An 18,295-nucleotide genomic window follows, 5' to 3' on the forward strand; every position below is an offset into this window, starting at 1 on the left:
TTGCGTCGCTTCTCCATCAACTTGTTTCTTTTCGATTTTCTCGCAATGGAGCCTTTGAAAGATATCAAAATGCAAATTGATGTTCACTTTAAGCGCGTATCTTTATGTTTTGATGTTGATTGTTCATTGGCGAAGAATCGCCTACAAGCATTCTATCATCATTCACTACGTAGCAGCCTCGTCAAAGCTTCGAATACCAATCATCAGCATTCTCAACACCACCTTTCGTGACAGTCAAATACTGTGTAGCGGTATATGGCTTTTCTTTTACAAATTCAGCAAAATCGTTGGGAGAGTGATTAACAAGTCCAGTTCCTTTACAATATCCCAGAAACTTGCCAAAGTCAAACTTGGCCGCAATTTCAGCTTGAGTTTCGGCTGGGGTGCTTGTAGTGACGCTGAATTTCTTGCCTAAAGTGACGAGGTATCAGAGTTAGTCAAAGGAGTCCGAAATTTGACACTATCAACAGAAACTAGGCATGTTTGTTCTTGCTTACCGGTAGCACTTTCCAAAAGAGCAACAGTTTGCTTATCAGAAAGGTATTCACTAGCTACCCTCACAATTCGGTTTGCTGCTGCTTTTGATTTCAATGTGCCTGCGACGACTCGTCCAATATCTTTTAACGAAGTATATGCCACAGGATTCGTTGTATCCGAGACTAGTTTAGCACTTGCAGAAGCAACATCAAATCCAAGAGTAAATCCTACTTCAACAAATAATCCAACACAGATGACTATGAGAAAAGACTTTATCAGTTCTTTTGCTGAGTAGAGAGCAAGCCTTGTGTCAAAAACGTACCAGTCCATTCAAGACCAGCCTTCTTGATTTCCTCTAACGCAGCATCCTTGGCGGCAAACACGGGGCTTTTGAACTTCGAATGGTCCACACCAAATTCAGAAGGAAGGAATCGTTTTACTCCGGCAAGTTTTGCTGCTGTGATTGTTGCTGCTTGAGCTGCTACGCCGACTGGGAAGCCAAGTAGAGAAACTACAGCGTCAATGCCTGTTTGGTGAAGGGGTATAAGAATGGGAGTCGGGAGAGAGAGAAAAAAAGTTTGTTCTCCGAGATGCATACCTTTCAAGTTTTGAGCAAGGTCTTCAACGTCAGTAGGATTGCTAATCTTGACGACATGTACACCTGTTGGAGCAGCAGCGTCGGCCTGCAAACGGGAACTAAGGTGTCAGATCATACGTCAACAAGCCTGATAAATATTTGCAAACTTACATTTCGCGAGAAGATGGTAACATCAAACCCAGCATTCACCAGCTCCTGAACTACTGGCTTGCCCTTTGCACAAGTTTGAAAAAAAGATGAGTAATCAAGTCATGTTGGTAAATCCAAGCTTTGCTTCCACATACCGTTAGTCCAGTTCCTCCCAAAACGACAATTTTCTTATATCCAGTTTCGTTCGACATGATGCTTGAAAAGTCTTGTATGATCTTGAAAAAGTGAGTGATTGTGTTTTTGGATGATTGAAGGGACAAAGGCTGTGGGAGCCACTGTTTTATAGGCGTTTTAAGTGTGCTTTGAAATTTGACAAATCAGCAAAAGTTTTCAAATCCAGGGGGCGCAAATTACAAAAGAAGGGATATGGCACGATCCAGTGAAGGTAATTTCGTCATAGGCTTGAAGTCTCGGTGGAGGCATCAGTTGGTAGGAGGAACGGTCAACAGACAGGGCCAATTAGGGTCAAAACTGTCAGGAATTGTGTCAATATCAGCTTCACTTGGTGGAGAAGGAAGACCAGCAGTCACTACAGCTCTTAGATGGCGATCGGTTGGCGAAGTGCCCTAAATATCAAACTTTTGGAAGTTATGTAGCAGGAAAAATGGTTGTGGGAGTTGGACGAAGAAGGAGACGTGTTGGAGCACTAAAAGATAGCATCGGACGCGTGAAATACTGGTAAAGAATATTTGCAATAGAGTCCTCCGTATCCGCTTCGGATTGTCGTCCTCGATCGTTGCTTACTTCTTGTCAAACCTCACGACAAGTTCAACAACAGCGTAGCCAAACTCTATCTAGGCATCATAAAGCAAGCTATGGCACCGAAATCTACACCTCAAATTGTATTCGGAACCATGACGGTGCGTCTTTTGCCTCAAAATCCATGCTTGTTCAATCGGTCGTTCCTTTTTTGTGTTGAAATGTGAAGCACACACAATCGTGATATGCTGCTTGTTACGAGACCTTGATCTAGCATCATGAAATGCAGGATCTGACTCTTTCTGTTTCGTCTTCCCATAGTTTGGGACAGGCGTGGGGGGACGCATTTCTGATCTTGGAACAGTGCAAAAAGTGTTGGATGTATTCTCTTCGCATGGCGGAACGGAACTGGACACCGCTCGTGTGGTATGATCCTTAGCCTTGCTCAACTTTCGTTCCTGGTCATTCAACGTACTCTCGTCCATCTAGTACTGTCAAGGAAACACTGAAGAAGTATTGGGACAGCTCCAAGTCCAGAAAAAGTACAAACTGGCAACAAAGGTGGCTCCTCAGAAGCCTGGTGATCACCAGCCCGAACGACTCAAGGCACAATTCAGAGCCAGTTTGAAGGCATTAAAGACAAACTATGTTGATATCTTGTATCTACATGCTCCAGATCGTCCAACGCCGTTCGAAGATACTTGTCGTGCCATGTATGAAGCCTCTGTTCTCAGGTGAAGGTTATATGTAGTGTCTTACTTCTTTTCTTGGCTGCATAGGAACGAATTACACAAAGAAGGTCTCTTTGGTGAATTCGCGATTTCAAACTACTGTGCTTGGGAGGTAGTTGAGATTTACATGATCTGCAAGGCAAACGGATGGGTTCTACCTACAATCTACCAGGGGATGTACAATGGCATAACTCGGGATTGTGAAGACGATTTATTGCCCTGCCTCAAGAAGTATGGAATTCGATTCTATGCTTACAATGTCGGAGCAGGTAACGGCAATACTAAAGCACTTCCAACTATTTTTTGGCCAGGCTAACTGATTGTCTTCGCTTCACGCAGGTGGATTACTTTCTGGCCATTACAAGTTTGAAGAGACACCAACAGATGGTCGATACGGCGCTCATTCACAAGGGGCCCAGTATAGGCAAAGGTAAGCGCCTCGTTCAATCGTGTCTCACAACTATGAAAGCCGCATTCCACAGAGCAGCAAACTAACAAAGCGCTTTCTGGTCCGTATCAGGTACTGGAACGATACCTACTTCAAGGCAATTGACGTGGTCGTGAATGCTTGCAAGAAAGGTAAAGCTTACGAAAATGCTCTTCTTACACATTCCCTTTTTTTTGCTTGAATGAAACTTTCTTGCCATGTTTTTGAAGTTGGAGCCCTGATCCTAGACCGAACTTCATTTCCGCATTCTCATTTCTTTTATAATCATTTAGCAAACATTACACCAATTGGAGCAGCTCACAGATGGTTGTTGCATCACAGCAAGCTCGATTTCAGTGATGCCATCATCATTGGCGCATCAAGCGTTAAACACGCTCAAGAGAACTTGGACGCGTGTGAGGCAGGTCCACTTCCTCAATCGGTATTGGACGCATTCGATGATGCATGGTTACAAAGCAAGAGTCTCTGCCCTACGTACCACCGAGGAGGCCCAGTGCCTCGCGCATTCTACGGCTCTCCACGTCTTTGATGTGCTTGACAATACAAGTAGTAAGTAGTAAAAACCTGAAATAAAATGTAAGCAAGCTAGGACAGACGTGTCTTGGGTGAAGCTTTTGCGTGTTTCGTGTGTTGTTGTAGTAAACAGTGCCAATGTAAGCCGGCACAACGCGTTCAAGATAAGAAATGCGACTAAATAATAGATCCAACGCGTTCTTTGGTCTCTGAATGCTTGGATGGCAGTGTTCCACCCGTTCCTGCGTTCCTCCACGAACAACACACGAGTGTTTTAGCCGGACATGTCGAAGAGGCAGAAGGGCAGCAATGGAGCGGCTGCAGCTTCTCCTGTAGCAGGCTCTACCACTATAGTTCTTGGAACTCAATGGGGTGATGAGGGTAAAGGCAAACTAGTCGATATACTATCACAAGAAGCTGAAGTCTGTTGTCGTTTTGGGGTAAGTTTACGGATAAAAGCCGATTTTATTTTGTTTTAGAGAATGGTTGTATTGTTCATTAATGCATATTGCCATATATCGTCTACTCCTGCGACTTTTTTTTTCTTCATCATAACATCTCGCATTTTTGAATTCTCACTTACGTCGGCATTAGGGTGGAAACAATGCTGGACATACTTTGGTCGTCAACAAGGTCAAATATGCTCTACATCTCGTACCATGCGGTGTCATCAATCCTAAATGCATGAATCTTATTGGAAATGGTGTCGTTGTTCATCTCCCTTCCATGTTTCAAGAAATTGATGAACTGGAAGCCAAAGGTACCGCACCATCTTCATGTTTTTTATCAAGAACTATATCAAAACACGTTCAAATATACCACAACATACTAATACACTCTCCATCTATCGCCTATCAGGTGCCAAGCTCGATGGCAGACTCTACGTGTCAAACCGTGCACACTTGGTTTTCGACTTTCACCAAATCGTCGATGGACTTAAAGAAGCTGAACTAGGTGGCGGTAATATCGGAACTACCAGGAAGGGTATTGGTCCGACTTACAGTGCTAAAGCCTCCCGTTCTGGATTACGTGTTCATCACTTGATGTCGGATTGGGATGTCTTTACTGCCAAATTCAAAACTGCGCTGGGAAACAAAATGAAGAGATATGGGGACTTTGATTATAATGCTGATGCAGAGTTGGCCAAGCTCAAGGTAATACTACGATGGTTGTGGAGTCTTTTTTTGTTCTAGTTGAATAGCAAAACATGCACAATGACCTGTCACCACATCAGAATCGTCAACGTAGTCAGATCATTTCCGTCTGCTCACCAATTTCCTGTCCTTACGTAGGGTCTTGTAATAAGGTTAAAGCCCATGGTGGTAGACACCATATCCTACATCCACAAGTCACTATCAAACGGCAAACACGTACTGGTAGAAGGCGCTCAATCATTGATGTTGGATGTCGATTTTGGTACCTATCCATACGTCACATCATCAAGTACTTCTATCGGCGGTGTATGTACCGGTTTGGGTATTCCTCCTTCCAAAGTCGGCAAAGTCGTCGGTGTCGTCAAGGCTTACACGACTCGAGTTGGAAGTGGGCCTTTTGCTACTGAGCAGTTGAATGTGAGTTGCTGAAGGGTTATGATAGCTCACTGCTATGGTATAGCGGTTTTTTTTGTTCTGACTGACATGTGGTTGTTGCTTAGGACGTGGGCAAGCATTTACAAGAAGTAGGATTTGAATGGGGTGTTACTACTGGTCGAAGAAGGAGATGTGGATGGTTGGATATGGTCGTATTGCGATATTCGCACATGGTGAATGGATACACGAGGTACAATCATTGTACTTGATACGTAAACAGCATCTCCTGTTTTTTGTACTAACGTAATCTTCCTTATTATAGTGTCAACCTGACAAAACTGGACGTGCTGGATCAGTTAGACGAAATCAAGATCGCTGTTGGCTACAAGTACAAGGGAGAATTACTTGAGAGTTTCCCAGGTAAGAACTATTAAGGCGCCAATATGTCCACCAGCTAGAACCCATTCTGACTTCAAAATGTACTACTACTTAGCTGATTTGGACTTGCTGGAGCATGACTTTGAAGTGGTTTACGAAACCTTCCCAGGATGGAAGAAAGATATCTCATCCTTCAAAAAGTATAATGAATTGCCAGAAAATGCTCGAAAGTACATTGAACGAATTGAAACTTTAATGGGTGTTCCAGGTATGCATAAATCGAATGGTCGGCTTTTTTTGTTCGCCAATGTAACTCATTGAACTTTTCTCTCGTAGTGGAATGGATTGGCGTTGGTGCAGACCGTGCCGCTATGATTCATAAACCACTATAGAAATGAGAAGGATGTCATGTTTACAAATATACAACACGTTTATCGATGAATCACTCTAACTCTCGGCCAAGTATAATCGAAATGTCACATGAGGGTGTTTCTTGGCTCGCAGTTCATAGGCGAACAAAACATTGAGCACAATCGCTCTAACTACTTCTGGTTAAGCTCAGTAAAATCCCCCCCAGAAACTGATGAACTCGAAGCCAAAGGTTGCTCGATGTGTTGCTTGTGATTGTCTGCATCAGAACTATAGTGATTGATAAAATCCCTTTTTACTTCAGTAGGACACCAGCTCGATGTCAAACTCTATGTGTCGAATCATTACGGCTCCTGTGACGCCTCTCCACCTGATAGATCGCCCGAGGAAATCTATCAAACAGAGTGACCTCGACTTATGAACCCATCAAACAAACTTTTCGGTTTGTGCAGTAACCCCCCCCCCCCTTCATCCAAAGATGTTTCCCGACGGTTTGGCACAGATTCGGTACTTTATCCTCTTCCCCGATATGAATTACTAGGTACTCGCGACTCGATTTTCTCGACCAACAGAAAAAAGCAGAGTATAGTTACCACATGAGTGTCGTCTTCCTTTCATTCGTCTCAAAGTCCTTTTCTATATTGGGAGATTAAGAGGAAATGAACAATGTTGGAATATGTGATGGGATTATTTTTTTCTAAATGTTGGCGTATATATTTTCAGCAGAGAAGACCAGGAAGAGACTGACCCTCCCGAATTAATATTCCGTCAAATACAGCAGAGGCAGCTCGACCCCCCTTCCGAGCACTATAACCCGTAGTAAAATGAGTGAATTGCTGGTAGTGTTTGCAAATGAAGGCGCAGCTCGGCGAGCTCTATGACCTCTCTAGCATAACACTCGGACTTACTTTTCCACCGAGAATTGACCTTTAGCCCGTCCAGAGTAGGTGCTTTTAGTGGTTATACTAGCAGGTTCTTGTTCGAAATGAAAAGAAGGTTGATAGGCGATTTGATAAAAGACGAAAGAGGGAAAGTCGTGTTTGTGGTATGTTTGGAGTAGCTCTCTCATCGTAAATGCCAGTACATGGTCTATTGCAGTCCAATATATACACGTTACTTCTTCGCTGCGTTTGTGGTGAACAACCTGTTATCAACAATTCCTTTGATTTTCAAGACAGCTTGTAGGCGTGACGTTTCAGGCAAGTTGCATACCTGAGAATTTCATCACATTGTCAGGCTGTAAGCTTTTTCTCTTATTCGCTAATACAGTCTCATCGACACTGTCTTGCACATTCCGTCATCGGATGCAAGTTCTTTGTAAGCACATCAGGCTCTCTAACAACTACCGATCACTCAAAGCTAGACAAAGATACAAACAAGTGCCTCCAATCCCAATCCAGCCAGAGATGCCACCGTTTGAACGTGTGCTGTGAAATCTAACTGCGCCAATCAAAATATCAAGGAAACTCCAACGTTTCGAATTTTCACGACCACATCTACACCATGTCACGTAAATCATCATCATCAGGAGCATCCTCACGGGCATCTACATCAACACTCAAGCAAGAAAATACCAAACGACACATCAAATCACCAACATCATCAGTCCCCATACAATTCAAAATCAAGACATTTAGCAGTGAAGCCTTCCGTCCATTTACAATATCAAGCCAACCACCACCTTTAACACCATTACCGCCATCGAATCGTCCTTCTACGCCTCCTTCACGAGGTTTGATTGCGTCACAGCAGAGACATCGACAACAGCAACAGCAGACACATCAAAAGCAAGTATCAGGGAAGCAGAAAAATGGAGAATTGACATCTACAGACGAGGCATCAGAAAAGAATGGCATCATAATAATCCCACATACCCACCACCACGGAAAATACCACCACGAAGAACGATGCGCACACGAACTACCCAACAAAAGGGATGAATTTAAAATTATCTCAGAGGGTCCTAGTGCACCACGTCCACATGAAGAAGCACGGAAACTCTCTCCTCCTGTTAATATCGACACCCAACCTATTGTATCAACCAGATCCACACCCAAACAACGAAGAATGGATACAACTGGATCAAAATCATTCAACGATGTATTGAGATATGGAAACCGTGGGGATGGAAGGGACTGGCAGCGTCCGGTATCATTGGTGGTGCGTCAGAGTGTTGTTTCAGGGAATGCTAAAGAGTTGGCAAATCGGGATACGTCTGCTGTTATTCAGGCACCGAATGATTCACATTTCTATCTCTCTGAACAAGTGTGTTGTGTCGGTATTCTTCCTTTCTCTGTTGGTGTCTACTCTAACACACTCTGTTGTAGGATCGATTCTCCAGCACTGGATTTGTAGACCGGGACTCGATACGTGCCAAACAAACACAGGCAAACAAGCTCAAATATCACATCAAGGACAAGAATCTAGGAAACTTGGCACAGCTCGCTTAAGTTTTGATATGCGTGCTTGTATATAAAAAAAGGACGAATTCTATATAAAGAGAACTGCTGACCATTATAACGAAAAGCTTAGAAGACAACTTTCGTATGCGACTATTATGAAGAGCAAATACTATGTAATAAGTGGGGGAAGTAAATCATTTCAAGGCAACAGTTCAGTGCCAAAGACCTGATCCCATATCTTGGACGTTATACCGAATCCTAGATCGGCATTCTTGTAATGATGGTCCAAGTGATACTAAAGGACAAAAAAACACAAGTCAGGAACCATATGATCCTCATTCGAACAACAGTAATAATCAGTACAAAACGTACCGTCTTCATATCTCGAAAATGTCCGGAAGGTTTGCCGTGATGTAGATAGTAATGTACCAAATCATATGAGATGTATCCGAAATACGTTCCAGAGGCAATAGGCCAAGCCAGCCATACCGGTATCACAGACAAGTATATCATCCATACGGGGATTGACAATGCTGCTAATAGTACTGGTGGCATGACTAATCTCATGCTAAAACGAGAGAATTTTGTTTAGTTAGCATTGAGGAGTATGTGACGAGTATGATATCAACAAAAACCAGCGTTGCCACATGATACAATATCCTATTCTGACCGAACTCACCTATCCATAGGCAGATAATGATGAATACCATGCAACAAGAAGTGCAAGGTAAAAGCGGCCTGATGATCAGGCAATAATTTATCCATATGGAACAAGAATCTGTGCAGCGTATATTCAATCAACGACCAATTGACGACACCCAAAGTCCACAAGATTGGGATGCTCCAAACTGGCACGGTAAAAAGTCCTTTATATAGACAGAATAGCGATATTGGACCCCAGACTGTTGGGATCACCCACCAAGGAGTCAGGGTAAATATTTCTAATACGCCGCCAAATATAGGAGCCGAGTTGATTGCGTGACGTGGTATGTGGACTTGTTTCAGATAGTATTCTTTAGTCCATTTAGCTCGCCATACCTATATGATGATTTAGTGCACAGTTATGTTTGTGAGTCAAACTGCATCAACTGTGTGGTGCTGTAAGCAATAAAAGCGGCATCTCCAAAGGGGACGAGCGCTACATGCGCACCTGAGCGACCATAGGCTTATTCACATCAATAAACTTTTCAATCTTGTCTTCAGCACTAGCTCCATGCCATTTGGGTTCACCAGAAACAACCTTGCTGTTTGATGTTGTCGAGTATGGATTTCCCTTGTCGTCGACGAGTAATCCAATAAAGTATTCTTCCAGCATATCGTAAGCCGAGTCCGAGTGCGAGTGCTCTAGTGGATCTTCCATGATGCCAGTAATGTCTCCTCCAGCTCGCTGCAAGATAAACTCCTCGCCACCCGGATGGTCATAGAGGAAGCGAGTCACATCATAGACTCGTCCGTGGCGCACAATCCATGCTGATGATGCGGAATGGTGTCGCGACACTTCGGCCGCCGTGAATTGCTGCACTTTGGACATTGTTGTTCTTCTTTTCTGTGGGTTTGAAAGTTTTGCAAGTTCAACGTGGCCAAAGATCGGGTTTACCATGACTAATGCTGAGAAGGATGGAACTGAGCTCGGCTACTCAAAGCTCCAAACGAACCGCGTAATCGCGTAGAGGATCTCAGTGGAACTGCTGGGATCAACACGTCTCCTTCATATCTAGTGAGATGACTTTTCGTTTTATGTTCCTTTGCGATTCTACCATAATATACAACACATTCAACCTCACTTATATCAAACTATTACCTATTTACCCTCACTAATTCCTTCTCACTTCTCCTATCTACACATGCGACATGCACCAAGTCACAACATTATCCAAGAAATCCATTCGATGGAATTTGGCAATATTGGAAAACACGTGCATTCGTCTCCTGAAATCCTCCTTGGAATATACAGTCACAAACTCTCCAGAGCATGCACAATATCGTCGCATGTTTGACCCCTTGATTTGCCGACATTTAGTACATTTGAGATCCTGCAATTGCCAAAATGTCAACCGTCGTTGTACTATATCCACCAATTGTTGCTCAATAGACGCCTTGTCATATTCAGCTCGACAGTGCGGACACAACCATTGATCACGAGTTATGCGTCCATCGTCTGCTACTATTGGTAATAGATCCGGGTCTCGAGTCAAATCGAGATTACGAGTACTACAGCAGTAATAGCACATGACACCTGGTAACCTAAAGGCCTCACATGGATTGATAAAGTTGGAGCTATCGGCAAACTCTCGTTCTCCTACAAGTGTGAGCAAATCTCGACGTAGATGTCTCACTTCTCGTTCTATAACCGGCTCTAGGCTCAATACAGCACATACAGACTTGATGAACTCCAATAGAGGCTTCTTGAGTTCTATATGGCTACCAGGTAGTATCGGAAACTCCCATGATGCTACTAAATCAGCATCACCACTCATACGAGCAGAATGATATTCTCGTTGAAGTTCAGGTACAGCCTGTATCAACTCTCGTTTCAATGTCATGCTAATAAAGTTACGGAGGAATCGTGCCATATCATCATTCTCATCCTCATCGTCATCTAGTCGAGACGACTGTCCCGGACGTTGTCCTAAACCAACCATACCACCAACTCTAGGTTGCTTGGCATCGTCATCTAGTTTGACACGTTTAGCTGCCCGGTGACCAAGCAACGGATCAGCATCATACAAGCCTTTACGGTATTGAGTCGAGGCATACACATAGTGACCTATAGCTCGTTGGAAGTGCTCTTGTAATGCCGTTGGGAGATACTCCTGAATATTCCATCGGGCCTCTATTTCAAGAGCACTCTCCGGTGCTTGGGAGTTGGTAGTTGCTGGCTTCTCTTTACGTTTATTACTACTTTGACGTGGCTCTGGAATTTCTTCAAAGTTTGGCTCATCGTCCGCTTCGTCTTCTTGGACTTCTTCGTTATCATCGTCATCGCTACCAGACTCACTCATATTCTCGTCACGGGCAAAGGAAAAGAGCTTTCGCATTTCACTCTTTTCCTTCGGGTTCTCTCGAGCAATTGCCATAGCATCATTACCGGTTTCGGTGGCATCATCACGAGTATCGGCTTCATCCTGATCGGTTGCGTCATTGCGAGTATCAGAGTCGTTGCCCGTATTTATATCATTGTTGCCATTACCATTACTTACTTCGTTACAAGTCTCGTCAGCACCATTGTTGCCTGATTCAAGGCCATTTCCAGGCGCGTGATCACCTGCTTCAATACTACGTTCGTCCTGTCTGATTGCCGTAATTGCGCCTGCCCAATTATACAAGTCCATCCACATCAAGGACTGATAGTATTGTACAGGCACAAGAGTCAAATGCTGAAAACTCTTGGAGAGAGCACCAATTGTATAGTCTATATAAGCACGAGCTTGCGGAATCTTGTGTTTGGTCGTAGCCAATATCAATTTCTCAAAACTGGCATATACTACACGAGACCCTAATCGTTTAAAATCTGCTACTATAGAAGAATACGACTTGCGCATCATTCCGTGAATAAGTGCTTGTAGAGCAGGATCATATAATTTGGCTTCAGGGTTTGAAAGCCATCGTGGGAGCTGATCTAGTACTAGTGCTGCCCAACGATCTCCACGTTTGGATCGGTGACTCCATTCCTGTACTAGGCCTTTTACTTCTTCGACTACACGACCAGACAAGAGTGATTCATCTGTAATGGATCGAGTCAACCCATTCTGAAGTTGCTCTTCTACACTAGTACCGATATTGGAATCAAAGCCTAAATCACCATCAGCCATAGCTACAGTTTGCAATAGTGTGTTTTTGGCCAAGTGGAAGACTTCAACTTCCACGCATACACTATCATAAGCACCTGGTACATTGACTTCCAAAACAGCGGATTCAGTCAGTTCATCAGCATTGTAATCTTGTTCTCGTCCACCTAAATCTGGTTTTCGAGCTAGAGATACCCATAAAATCATATCTTTACGTTGGAGTCGTCGTGCCAAGATCAAGTCAGTCAAAAAGACGGAATAATCAGGTTCTACATTACAGAAGGGCACATTGGCAAATCTACATATTGCCGTTCGATCAGCAACCCAGCCATCGACATTCATCAAGTGACCCATCATTTTACGGCATGCTGGACGTTGCCAATCAAGAGGTGGTATCGAATGATCACGAGTATGAGATTGCATTATGGCATTCGGGAATTCAGAGATCGGCGGGATGCCATCCGTCACTTGACGGAGTGATTTCGGTGACTGTACTATTACCATAGTAGCACCACGACGTGCATCCTGGTATGCACTGATCGCAGCGCTGATTTGCTGTTTGGCTTGGGCTTCTGTTGATACCACGAGAGCAGTACAATCAAGACCCTCGTGTCGTAAGAATTGTGGATCTTGGGATACCGTATGATTTGCCAACGTTTCACTATAAAATCGAGCTAGATTGGGTATAGCATCCTTATTGTTGGCAGGATCAACGAGTACGACAGTTGCCTTGTTGGATGCAGTCGAGAAGAGACCAAATACGTGACGTGGACCAGTATTCGCATGATATAAATATAGAAAATTTAAGTTCGACCTGTCTAAATACCCATCATTCTTTTCCTGCGTCAAGTCCGTAAGGACATCAAATCCGTCGTCGAGTCCACGACCAGACTTGATACGTTCCTTCTTTACAGCAGTAAAGCAGCCGACTTGAATCAAGGCACGGAAGAGTAGAGGTACTTGAGTTTCATATACCGAGTCTACCGATTCATGGGTAAAGACATTGGCAAAAGTGCTCATATTCTCCTGATAAAACGACTCTGCCATGGTGAATTCATATAGATGGTGACATACATGAGACCTAGGGAGAGTTCGGACACGTTTTTCAACTACTACTCCTGGTCGAGCAATATCGGGTTGATCGAATCGACAATTTAAATAGAATACTCGAGGTACCGTCAACCTTATAGAATGCAAGTCGCCTTTTACCAAGACCCACATACGAAACTCACCTGGCAAGTCAGTTTCAGCGATCTGTAGTACTTGCAGGCGGGCATTCAAAAGGGCATCTGTACGTTGACGGAAGTATCCTTCGACGTTGATGAGTTGTTCACGACGTGGTTGTGCCAGACCACGTTCAATCAATGAACGTTCATGAGCTCGTTCTTTGATTTGTCGTGCCCATTTCCTTTTCTGGTGTTTCAACCATCCAACATAATCCGTTCCCATATTTGGAGGTGGTTGCGGATTTGAATCTTCCGGGATATCCTTATCGTACTGCTTGCTTTTATATTTATGAACGACAGGATTGAACACTTTATTTCCTGATGGAGCAGCCATGTCTTCCATATCAACACCATAAGCTTCTTCCAAGGTGTTGGCCTTTCCAAACATTTCAGTGATACGGAATTGTTTGACCTTATCATCACGGGCAGCTACTCGTTTATGAAGCCAATCAGGATGTCTTACTCGCGGTATTGGATTTGGTAAGTGTTGCATGGCAGCAGGAATGGTGATGATTTTCTGGATGACCGAGCCAAATCGTTCCAGGTAGTAATTCCAGTCTAATATACCTCGGAAATCAAAGTCTTTTAAGTTCGGATCACGCAGCCATTTTCGCAGAAAGTGTTTCTTGACACTCAATTCTGCTGAAAAGATGGCAACAGGAATGGCACGTTCACTGACGGGTAATCCAGCAGGACGCGAGGTAATAACGAATTTGCAGTCTACAAAGGACGATGATATTAGTCTCTCAATCTCAGATATGTCTAGGTTTTGCTGGAGAGAAAAATTTAAAGCCACTCATCAAATGCATCCAGAACACTTACTTAGACCCTTGTCCTTGACCATCTGTTGACCAAGAAACTCTGCCAGTCGTTTAGCGGTACTGATAGATGTAGACTTTTGAGCACCATATTCTCGTAAAGATTTGGACATGCTTCGATTTTCCGAAATCAAGTCGAACAATTCCTCGTCATCCAAATCACCACCTTTACTATATAATACATCCAGCCAACGATCGGCGACCTGTGCTACTTCCTGATAACACTCTTCTAGAGTCGTGCCCCGTAAAAATACAGCAAAGATCTGTGACTGGAAGATCTTGACGAGTTTGAGTTCACCACGACGTTTTACTTCAAATCCTTTCAGTTCAGCTAGTGTGCCATCATCATTGAAGACAGCATACCTCTTCTTCAATAATCTGTCTTCTTCAGTAGATGCAGGCAATACCATGGCTCGATATGGACCATCGACTTCAAAGAATACACTATTTTCACTTCGAATACTATATTCTAGACTCTCATTGTTGACGAGCTCCTGATACTGGTGGTTTGTAAACTTGTCATGCACAAGATGGTTGAGCATGACACCCGGATAAGAGATATTGTGAGACTTTCCGTTCTTGAGTTGGAACGAAAAGTTTTCTGGGAAGGATAATGGTAGCATACACCAAATACCATCCGTGTCAAGCTCTAGTGGTCGACCAAGTTTTTCGATACGAGATCGTGCTAGTTGAATGATGCGAGCACCAGTCAAACAGACAATACCAGCCATTTCCATTGAATACCATCGTGCACCTCTACGCATCACATATCCATAAAAGGAGTTGAGAATACACTTATGGGCAGTTTGCAGCGAGTCATATACTACAATCATCTTTTTGGCTTCCTCGGCAGCAGCTAGACTACCGTCCTGTAAGATATCTTCCAGTTTCTTCTTCCACACCTTCAGAAGGCCTTTATATTCGTATCGACGATCACGGAATTGACGTACAGTATTTACGTAAAACGGATTTTCTCTTTGGCATACGATAGATGTCTTGTCAGCTGTCTCCTTTTCCATTCCCTTTTTATAAACGCGTTTGCTGTATTCAGTCAAACGTTTCTTGATGGCAACGTTCTGTTCATAGACTTTCAGTTCTGAGAATGGTCTAGCTTCTTGGCCTGGATGGGTAACTATCTTTTCCGTTTGAAGCTGGTTGACAATCATATTATATTCGCCCCTTTTGGCAGGGAAGAACTCTCCTCTCCAAGTCCAATCCATGCGACGTTGACACAGACTTCCTGGACCTTCATTGAAGTCACAGGATGCACAAGTGCTTTCGTCTACTAAAGCATCAGGTTGCAATCGATTGGTCAGGATGATATTCGGGTACATGGCTGCTACGTCCAAGTGGTAGATTAAAGGTTTTTCGGTTCGTATGGGTTTACTTCGCAAATCAATAAGCTGAGTGAGAATGTTTTGCTTGACCTGGTGGAGAGAAAAAGAACCGTGAAATTCCAGAGAGGCATATTCACAAATTTATTCCACACCTCCTCATAGTTCACAACATCTTCCACATTCGTTTTGCCTTCAACCCTTAAAGTGAATTGGAGAGCTTGATCCAATTCGGAAATGAGCTAGCCAGAAAAGTTGCACAGCATCAGATTTAATTTAAATTTGATTGGCACATAATCAAAGACCGACCTGATCATATGCTTCGGCGTGAAGATGAAAGCTAGTTGGCAAGTCACTTCGAAAAACTCCTGCTTCCAGGGCCTCGACGTGACCTCCAACGTAGGTCTCAGATTCCAACAAATGGCCATCATGGAACTTCCCAAAGTCGTCTTGGTGTTTATTAGGCATAATCACGTTGGCTTTATATGCTTGCACCATGAGAAGAGTTTCACAGAGTGTTCCTGATCCACGACGCAAGACTTCGTCTGGATTCATCGGGATAAGATTGCAGAGGGAGAAGATGAAGGGGTTGACATATTTCATGTAGAGATAGTAGGTTGCAACAGCATCTGAAACTGAATATTGTGCCAATGTCTGAGGATGTTCTGATGCGAATCTGTTCAAACGTTGCGTCTCAGCTCTTTGTGTTGAAGTGTTTCGTAAAACGGGGCACAAATCTCAACACACCTAGTCATGTCTTCGGGATCAAGCTCCATGGGATTGTAACCAAGCTTTGCGGTCGTGACTGCCTGTAAATCAATAGCGAGTTAGGATCGGAAACGTACTTGGCAGATGACTTCACAATATGCCCATCGACAAAGCACTCACCTTGAGACCTTGCGACCCTTGTGGAAGGTAACTGTCTCGCTTGACCCACAGGAAACAATCCATGTGACTTGCATGATGAGATTGGAATTGACCTTGACTATCACTCTGAGACTGGGCATTCCTAGGACTTGGAGTATCACAGTCGAATCCGATTTCCTTCTTCATATCAATACCGTGGATTAGAGCACGGGTCTTGATGAAGGGCCAATCGAAAGAGTCACCATTATATGTTACAAATACATGTGGTTTCACTTGTTGAATATGCTCAAAGAATCTCGTGAGCACATCACGTTCGGTAGGCTCATTGAAGATGGTAAACGGACCTTCATATTCTGGTGTAGGTGTGTACTCAAAGTCCTCTATGTCTTCTGATACAATTTCTCGGTTCGTAATCAGAAAGCCCTATAGTTGAATATGAAATGAGTGTTGTCCTAGGTTACTGTAATGCAACAATAGGAATGTGTCATTGTACCTGTCCATCAACCATGTAAGAAATCATCATGATTGAATCCATTTGAGCATCAGGAAACTTGAGTGGCTGCTTGGATGTTTCTATATCAAAAGCCAGCACCACTGGTTCAGCACGCTTGACTCGATCAGACCGTGGCTCAATGAAGATGGTTCCAGCAAGAGCTCTGACGGTATACCACAAACCCACACGAATGTCTACATTGCGATTTTCAGGAGATGTTAAAAAGGACTAGTCTTTTGAGAGCAAGATCTCAACCATCAGAAACGTACCAGTGTCTATGGCTGTTCGAACATAGTAGGGCAAATCGAATTCTCGAATATCGATAATATTGTCCACCGTGTTGTGGCTGCTCTTGATTGGGTTTTTAGGACGATCATTGAATATGTCCTCTGACCTGAAAGATGACAGTATTAGAGCATTAGAGCCATTCAGAAAAGCGGAATAATTTGACTCACTCTTGGGTTTCTGGATTGAGTTTGTTCCTCTCGTAAGCAGACATCAAGTGTTTGCGACATGCCATGAGATTGAATGTATTCCAAAACGTGAGTTTCAGATATAGGCTCTTGTGCCCAAGCAAGTGATTTGCCTACCGATTATACGTGTCAAACGATAGGTTTCGCGAAAACTACACAAAACGAGTGACAACTCACCAAGTCCAAGTCTTCCTTCTCGACTCGCTCAACACGAAGAAGAACACCTTCGAATTTTCGTCGTAGATAATCTTCTACATCTGCCTCTGTGTCCGTCTATTAGAAAATAGAGTCAACCTAGCTGTAAGTACAAATTAGACAAAGCAGAGCACCACTAACTTTGCACTTGATAAAAAAGTATGGTTCATGTAGAACGGTCGACTTGAAAGAACCGCCATCTTCTTCGAGGAAATACAAGTCAATAGCAGACTTTCCAGTTGGACTTTCTTGATCCTTGACGAGCGTCTAAACAACACAGAGTGCAAAGTTGAGCGTCATTAGACAAGCACACACACTGAGACGGTAGATCTTTAAGCTAAAATGATTCACATACTGGATGTAAATTGACTAGCCATCCTAGCTTTTCAGGTCCTTCAGCGTATCGATAGAAACCCATGCGCTCATCCATTTCATCCCTCAGCTGAATTTCCTCAAACATTAGCTGGGATCGATCTGCCATCTCCTCCATCTGATAATATTGCTCCTGAATAGGCGCAATCTCATTTTCATAGCCTCCTTCAACAGGTATTGGTGGTGCTTTGTATGTCGGAAGTGCAGTGTTTGGCTTGAAGAACGAACCTCGTTCCTGAGGATTGCCAATCTGCTTGAAGCTCATCTTGGCCAATGTATATCATAGGGCACCGCTATCTGTCTACTATGAACAACAATGGCTGAAGAACAAGTCAAGATCAAGTGTTTGAAGATTCGAAGTTTGTCAGGTACCGACTGGCTGAAAGCTTGATGACGACGGGTTTAAGCAAGACAACAAAAAAGATTTATTCGTGA

The 18,295-nt window shown here is 43.5% G+C and overlaps 6 protein-coding genes across 6 annotated transcripts; 3 read left to right on the forward strand and 3 right to left on the reverse strand.

Annotated features, from left to right (window-relative positions):
• Positions 1 to 181: 181 nt before the first annotated feature.
• Positions 182 to 1,416, reverse strand: SmJEL517_g03234 (uncharacterized protein; the record flags this gene model as incomplete). Its single annotated transcript, XM_031169162.1, has 6 exons — positions 182 to 411; positions 498 to 734; positions 800 to 1,003; positions 1,076 to 1,160; positions 1,226 to 1,288; positions 1,360 to 1,416. 6 exons carry the CDS (start codon positions 1,414 to 1,416, stop codon positions 182 to 184), a joined length of 876 nt encoding a protein of 291 aa, XP_031024905.1.
• Positions 1,417 to 2,040: 624 nt separating this feature from the next.
• Positions 2,041 to 3,632, forward strand: SmJEL517_g03235 (uncharacterized protein; the record flags this gene model as incomplete). The annotated part of the gene is made up of 7 exons (XM_031169163.1): positions 2,041 to 2,085; positions 2,246 to 2,350; positions 2,414 to 2,637; positions 2,704 to 2,924; positions 2,995 to 3,085; positions 3,176 to 3,234; positions 3,376 to 3,632. 7 exons carry the CDS (start codon positions 2,041 to 2,043, stop codon positions 3,630 to 3,632), a joined length of 1,002 nt encoding a protein of 333 aa, XP_031024904.1.
• A 268-nt stretch (positions 3,633 to 3,900) lies between these two features.
• Positions 3,901 to 5,915, forward strand: ADE12 (adenylosuccinate synthase; the record flags this gene model as incomplete). Its single annotated transcript, XM_031169164.1, has 8 exons — positions 3,901 to 4,056; positions 4,211 to 4,376; positions 4,475 to 4,770; positions 4,909 to 5,187; positions 5,271 to 5,395; positions 5,468 to 5,565; positions 5,639 to 5,791; positions 5,860 to 5,915. 8 exons carry the CDS (start codon positions 3,901 to 3,903, stop codon positions 5,913 to 5,915), a joined length of 1,329 nt encoding a protein of 442 aa, XP_031024907.1.
• Positions 5,916 to 7,395: 1,480 nt separating this feature from the next.
• Positions 7,396 to 8,342, forward strand: SmJEL517_g03237 (uncharacterized protein; the record flags this gene model as incomplete). The annotated part of the gene is made up of 2 exons (XM_031169165.1): positions 7,396 to 8,157; positions 8,220 to 8,342. 2 exons carry the CDS (start codon positions 7,396 to 7,398, stop codon positions 8,340 to 8,342), a joined length of 885 nt encoding a protein of 294 aa, XP_031024906.1.
• Positions 8,343 to 8,493: 151 nt separating this feature from the next.
• SmJEL517_g03238 (uncharacterized protein) lies at positions 8,494 to 9,825 on the reverse strand (the record flags this gene model as incomplete). The annotated part of the gene is made up of 4 exons (XM_031169166.1): positions 8,494 to 8,589; positions 8,667 to 8,862; positions 8,974 to 9,332; positions 9,445 to 9,825. 4 exons carry the CDS (start codon positions 9,823 to 9,825, stop codon positions 8,494 to 8,496), a joined length of 1,032 nt encoding a protein of 343 aa, XP_031024899.1.
• A 307-nt stretch (positions 9,826 to 10,132) lies between these two features.
• Positions 10,133 to 18,125, reverse strand: SmJEL517_g03239 (DNA-directed DNA polymerase; the record flags this gene model as incomplete). The annotated part of the gene is made up of 12 exons (XM_031169167.1): positions 10,133 to 14,070; positions 14,131 to 15,553; positions 15,616 to 15,702; positions 15,770 to 16,136; positions 16,208 to 16,269; positions 16,349 to 16,750; positions 16,821 to 17,014; positions 17,090 to 17,214; positions 17,276 to 17,406; positions 17,471 to 17,566; positions 17,630 to 17,755; positions 17,844 to 18,125. 12 exons carry the CDS (start codon positions 18,123 to 18,125, stop codon positions 10,133 to 10,135), a joined length of 7,233 nt encoding a protein of 2,410 aa, XP_031024898.1.
• Positions 18,126 to 18,295: the final 170 nt, after the last annotated feature.

The sequence above is a fragment of the Synchytrium microbalum genome (assembly GCF_006535985.1).
Source record: "Synchytrium microbalum strain JEL517 chromosome Unknown SmJEL517_scf0016, whole genome shotgun sequence".
NCBI classification, from domain to species: Eukaryota; Fungi; Chytridiomycota; class Chytridiomycetes; order Synchytriales; family Synchytriaceae; genus Synchytrium; species Synchytrium microbalum.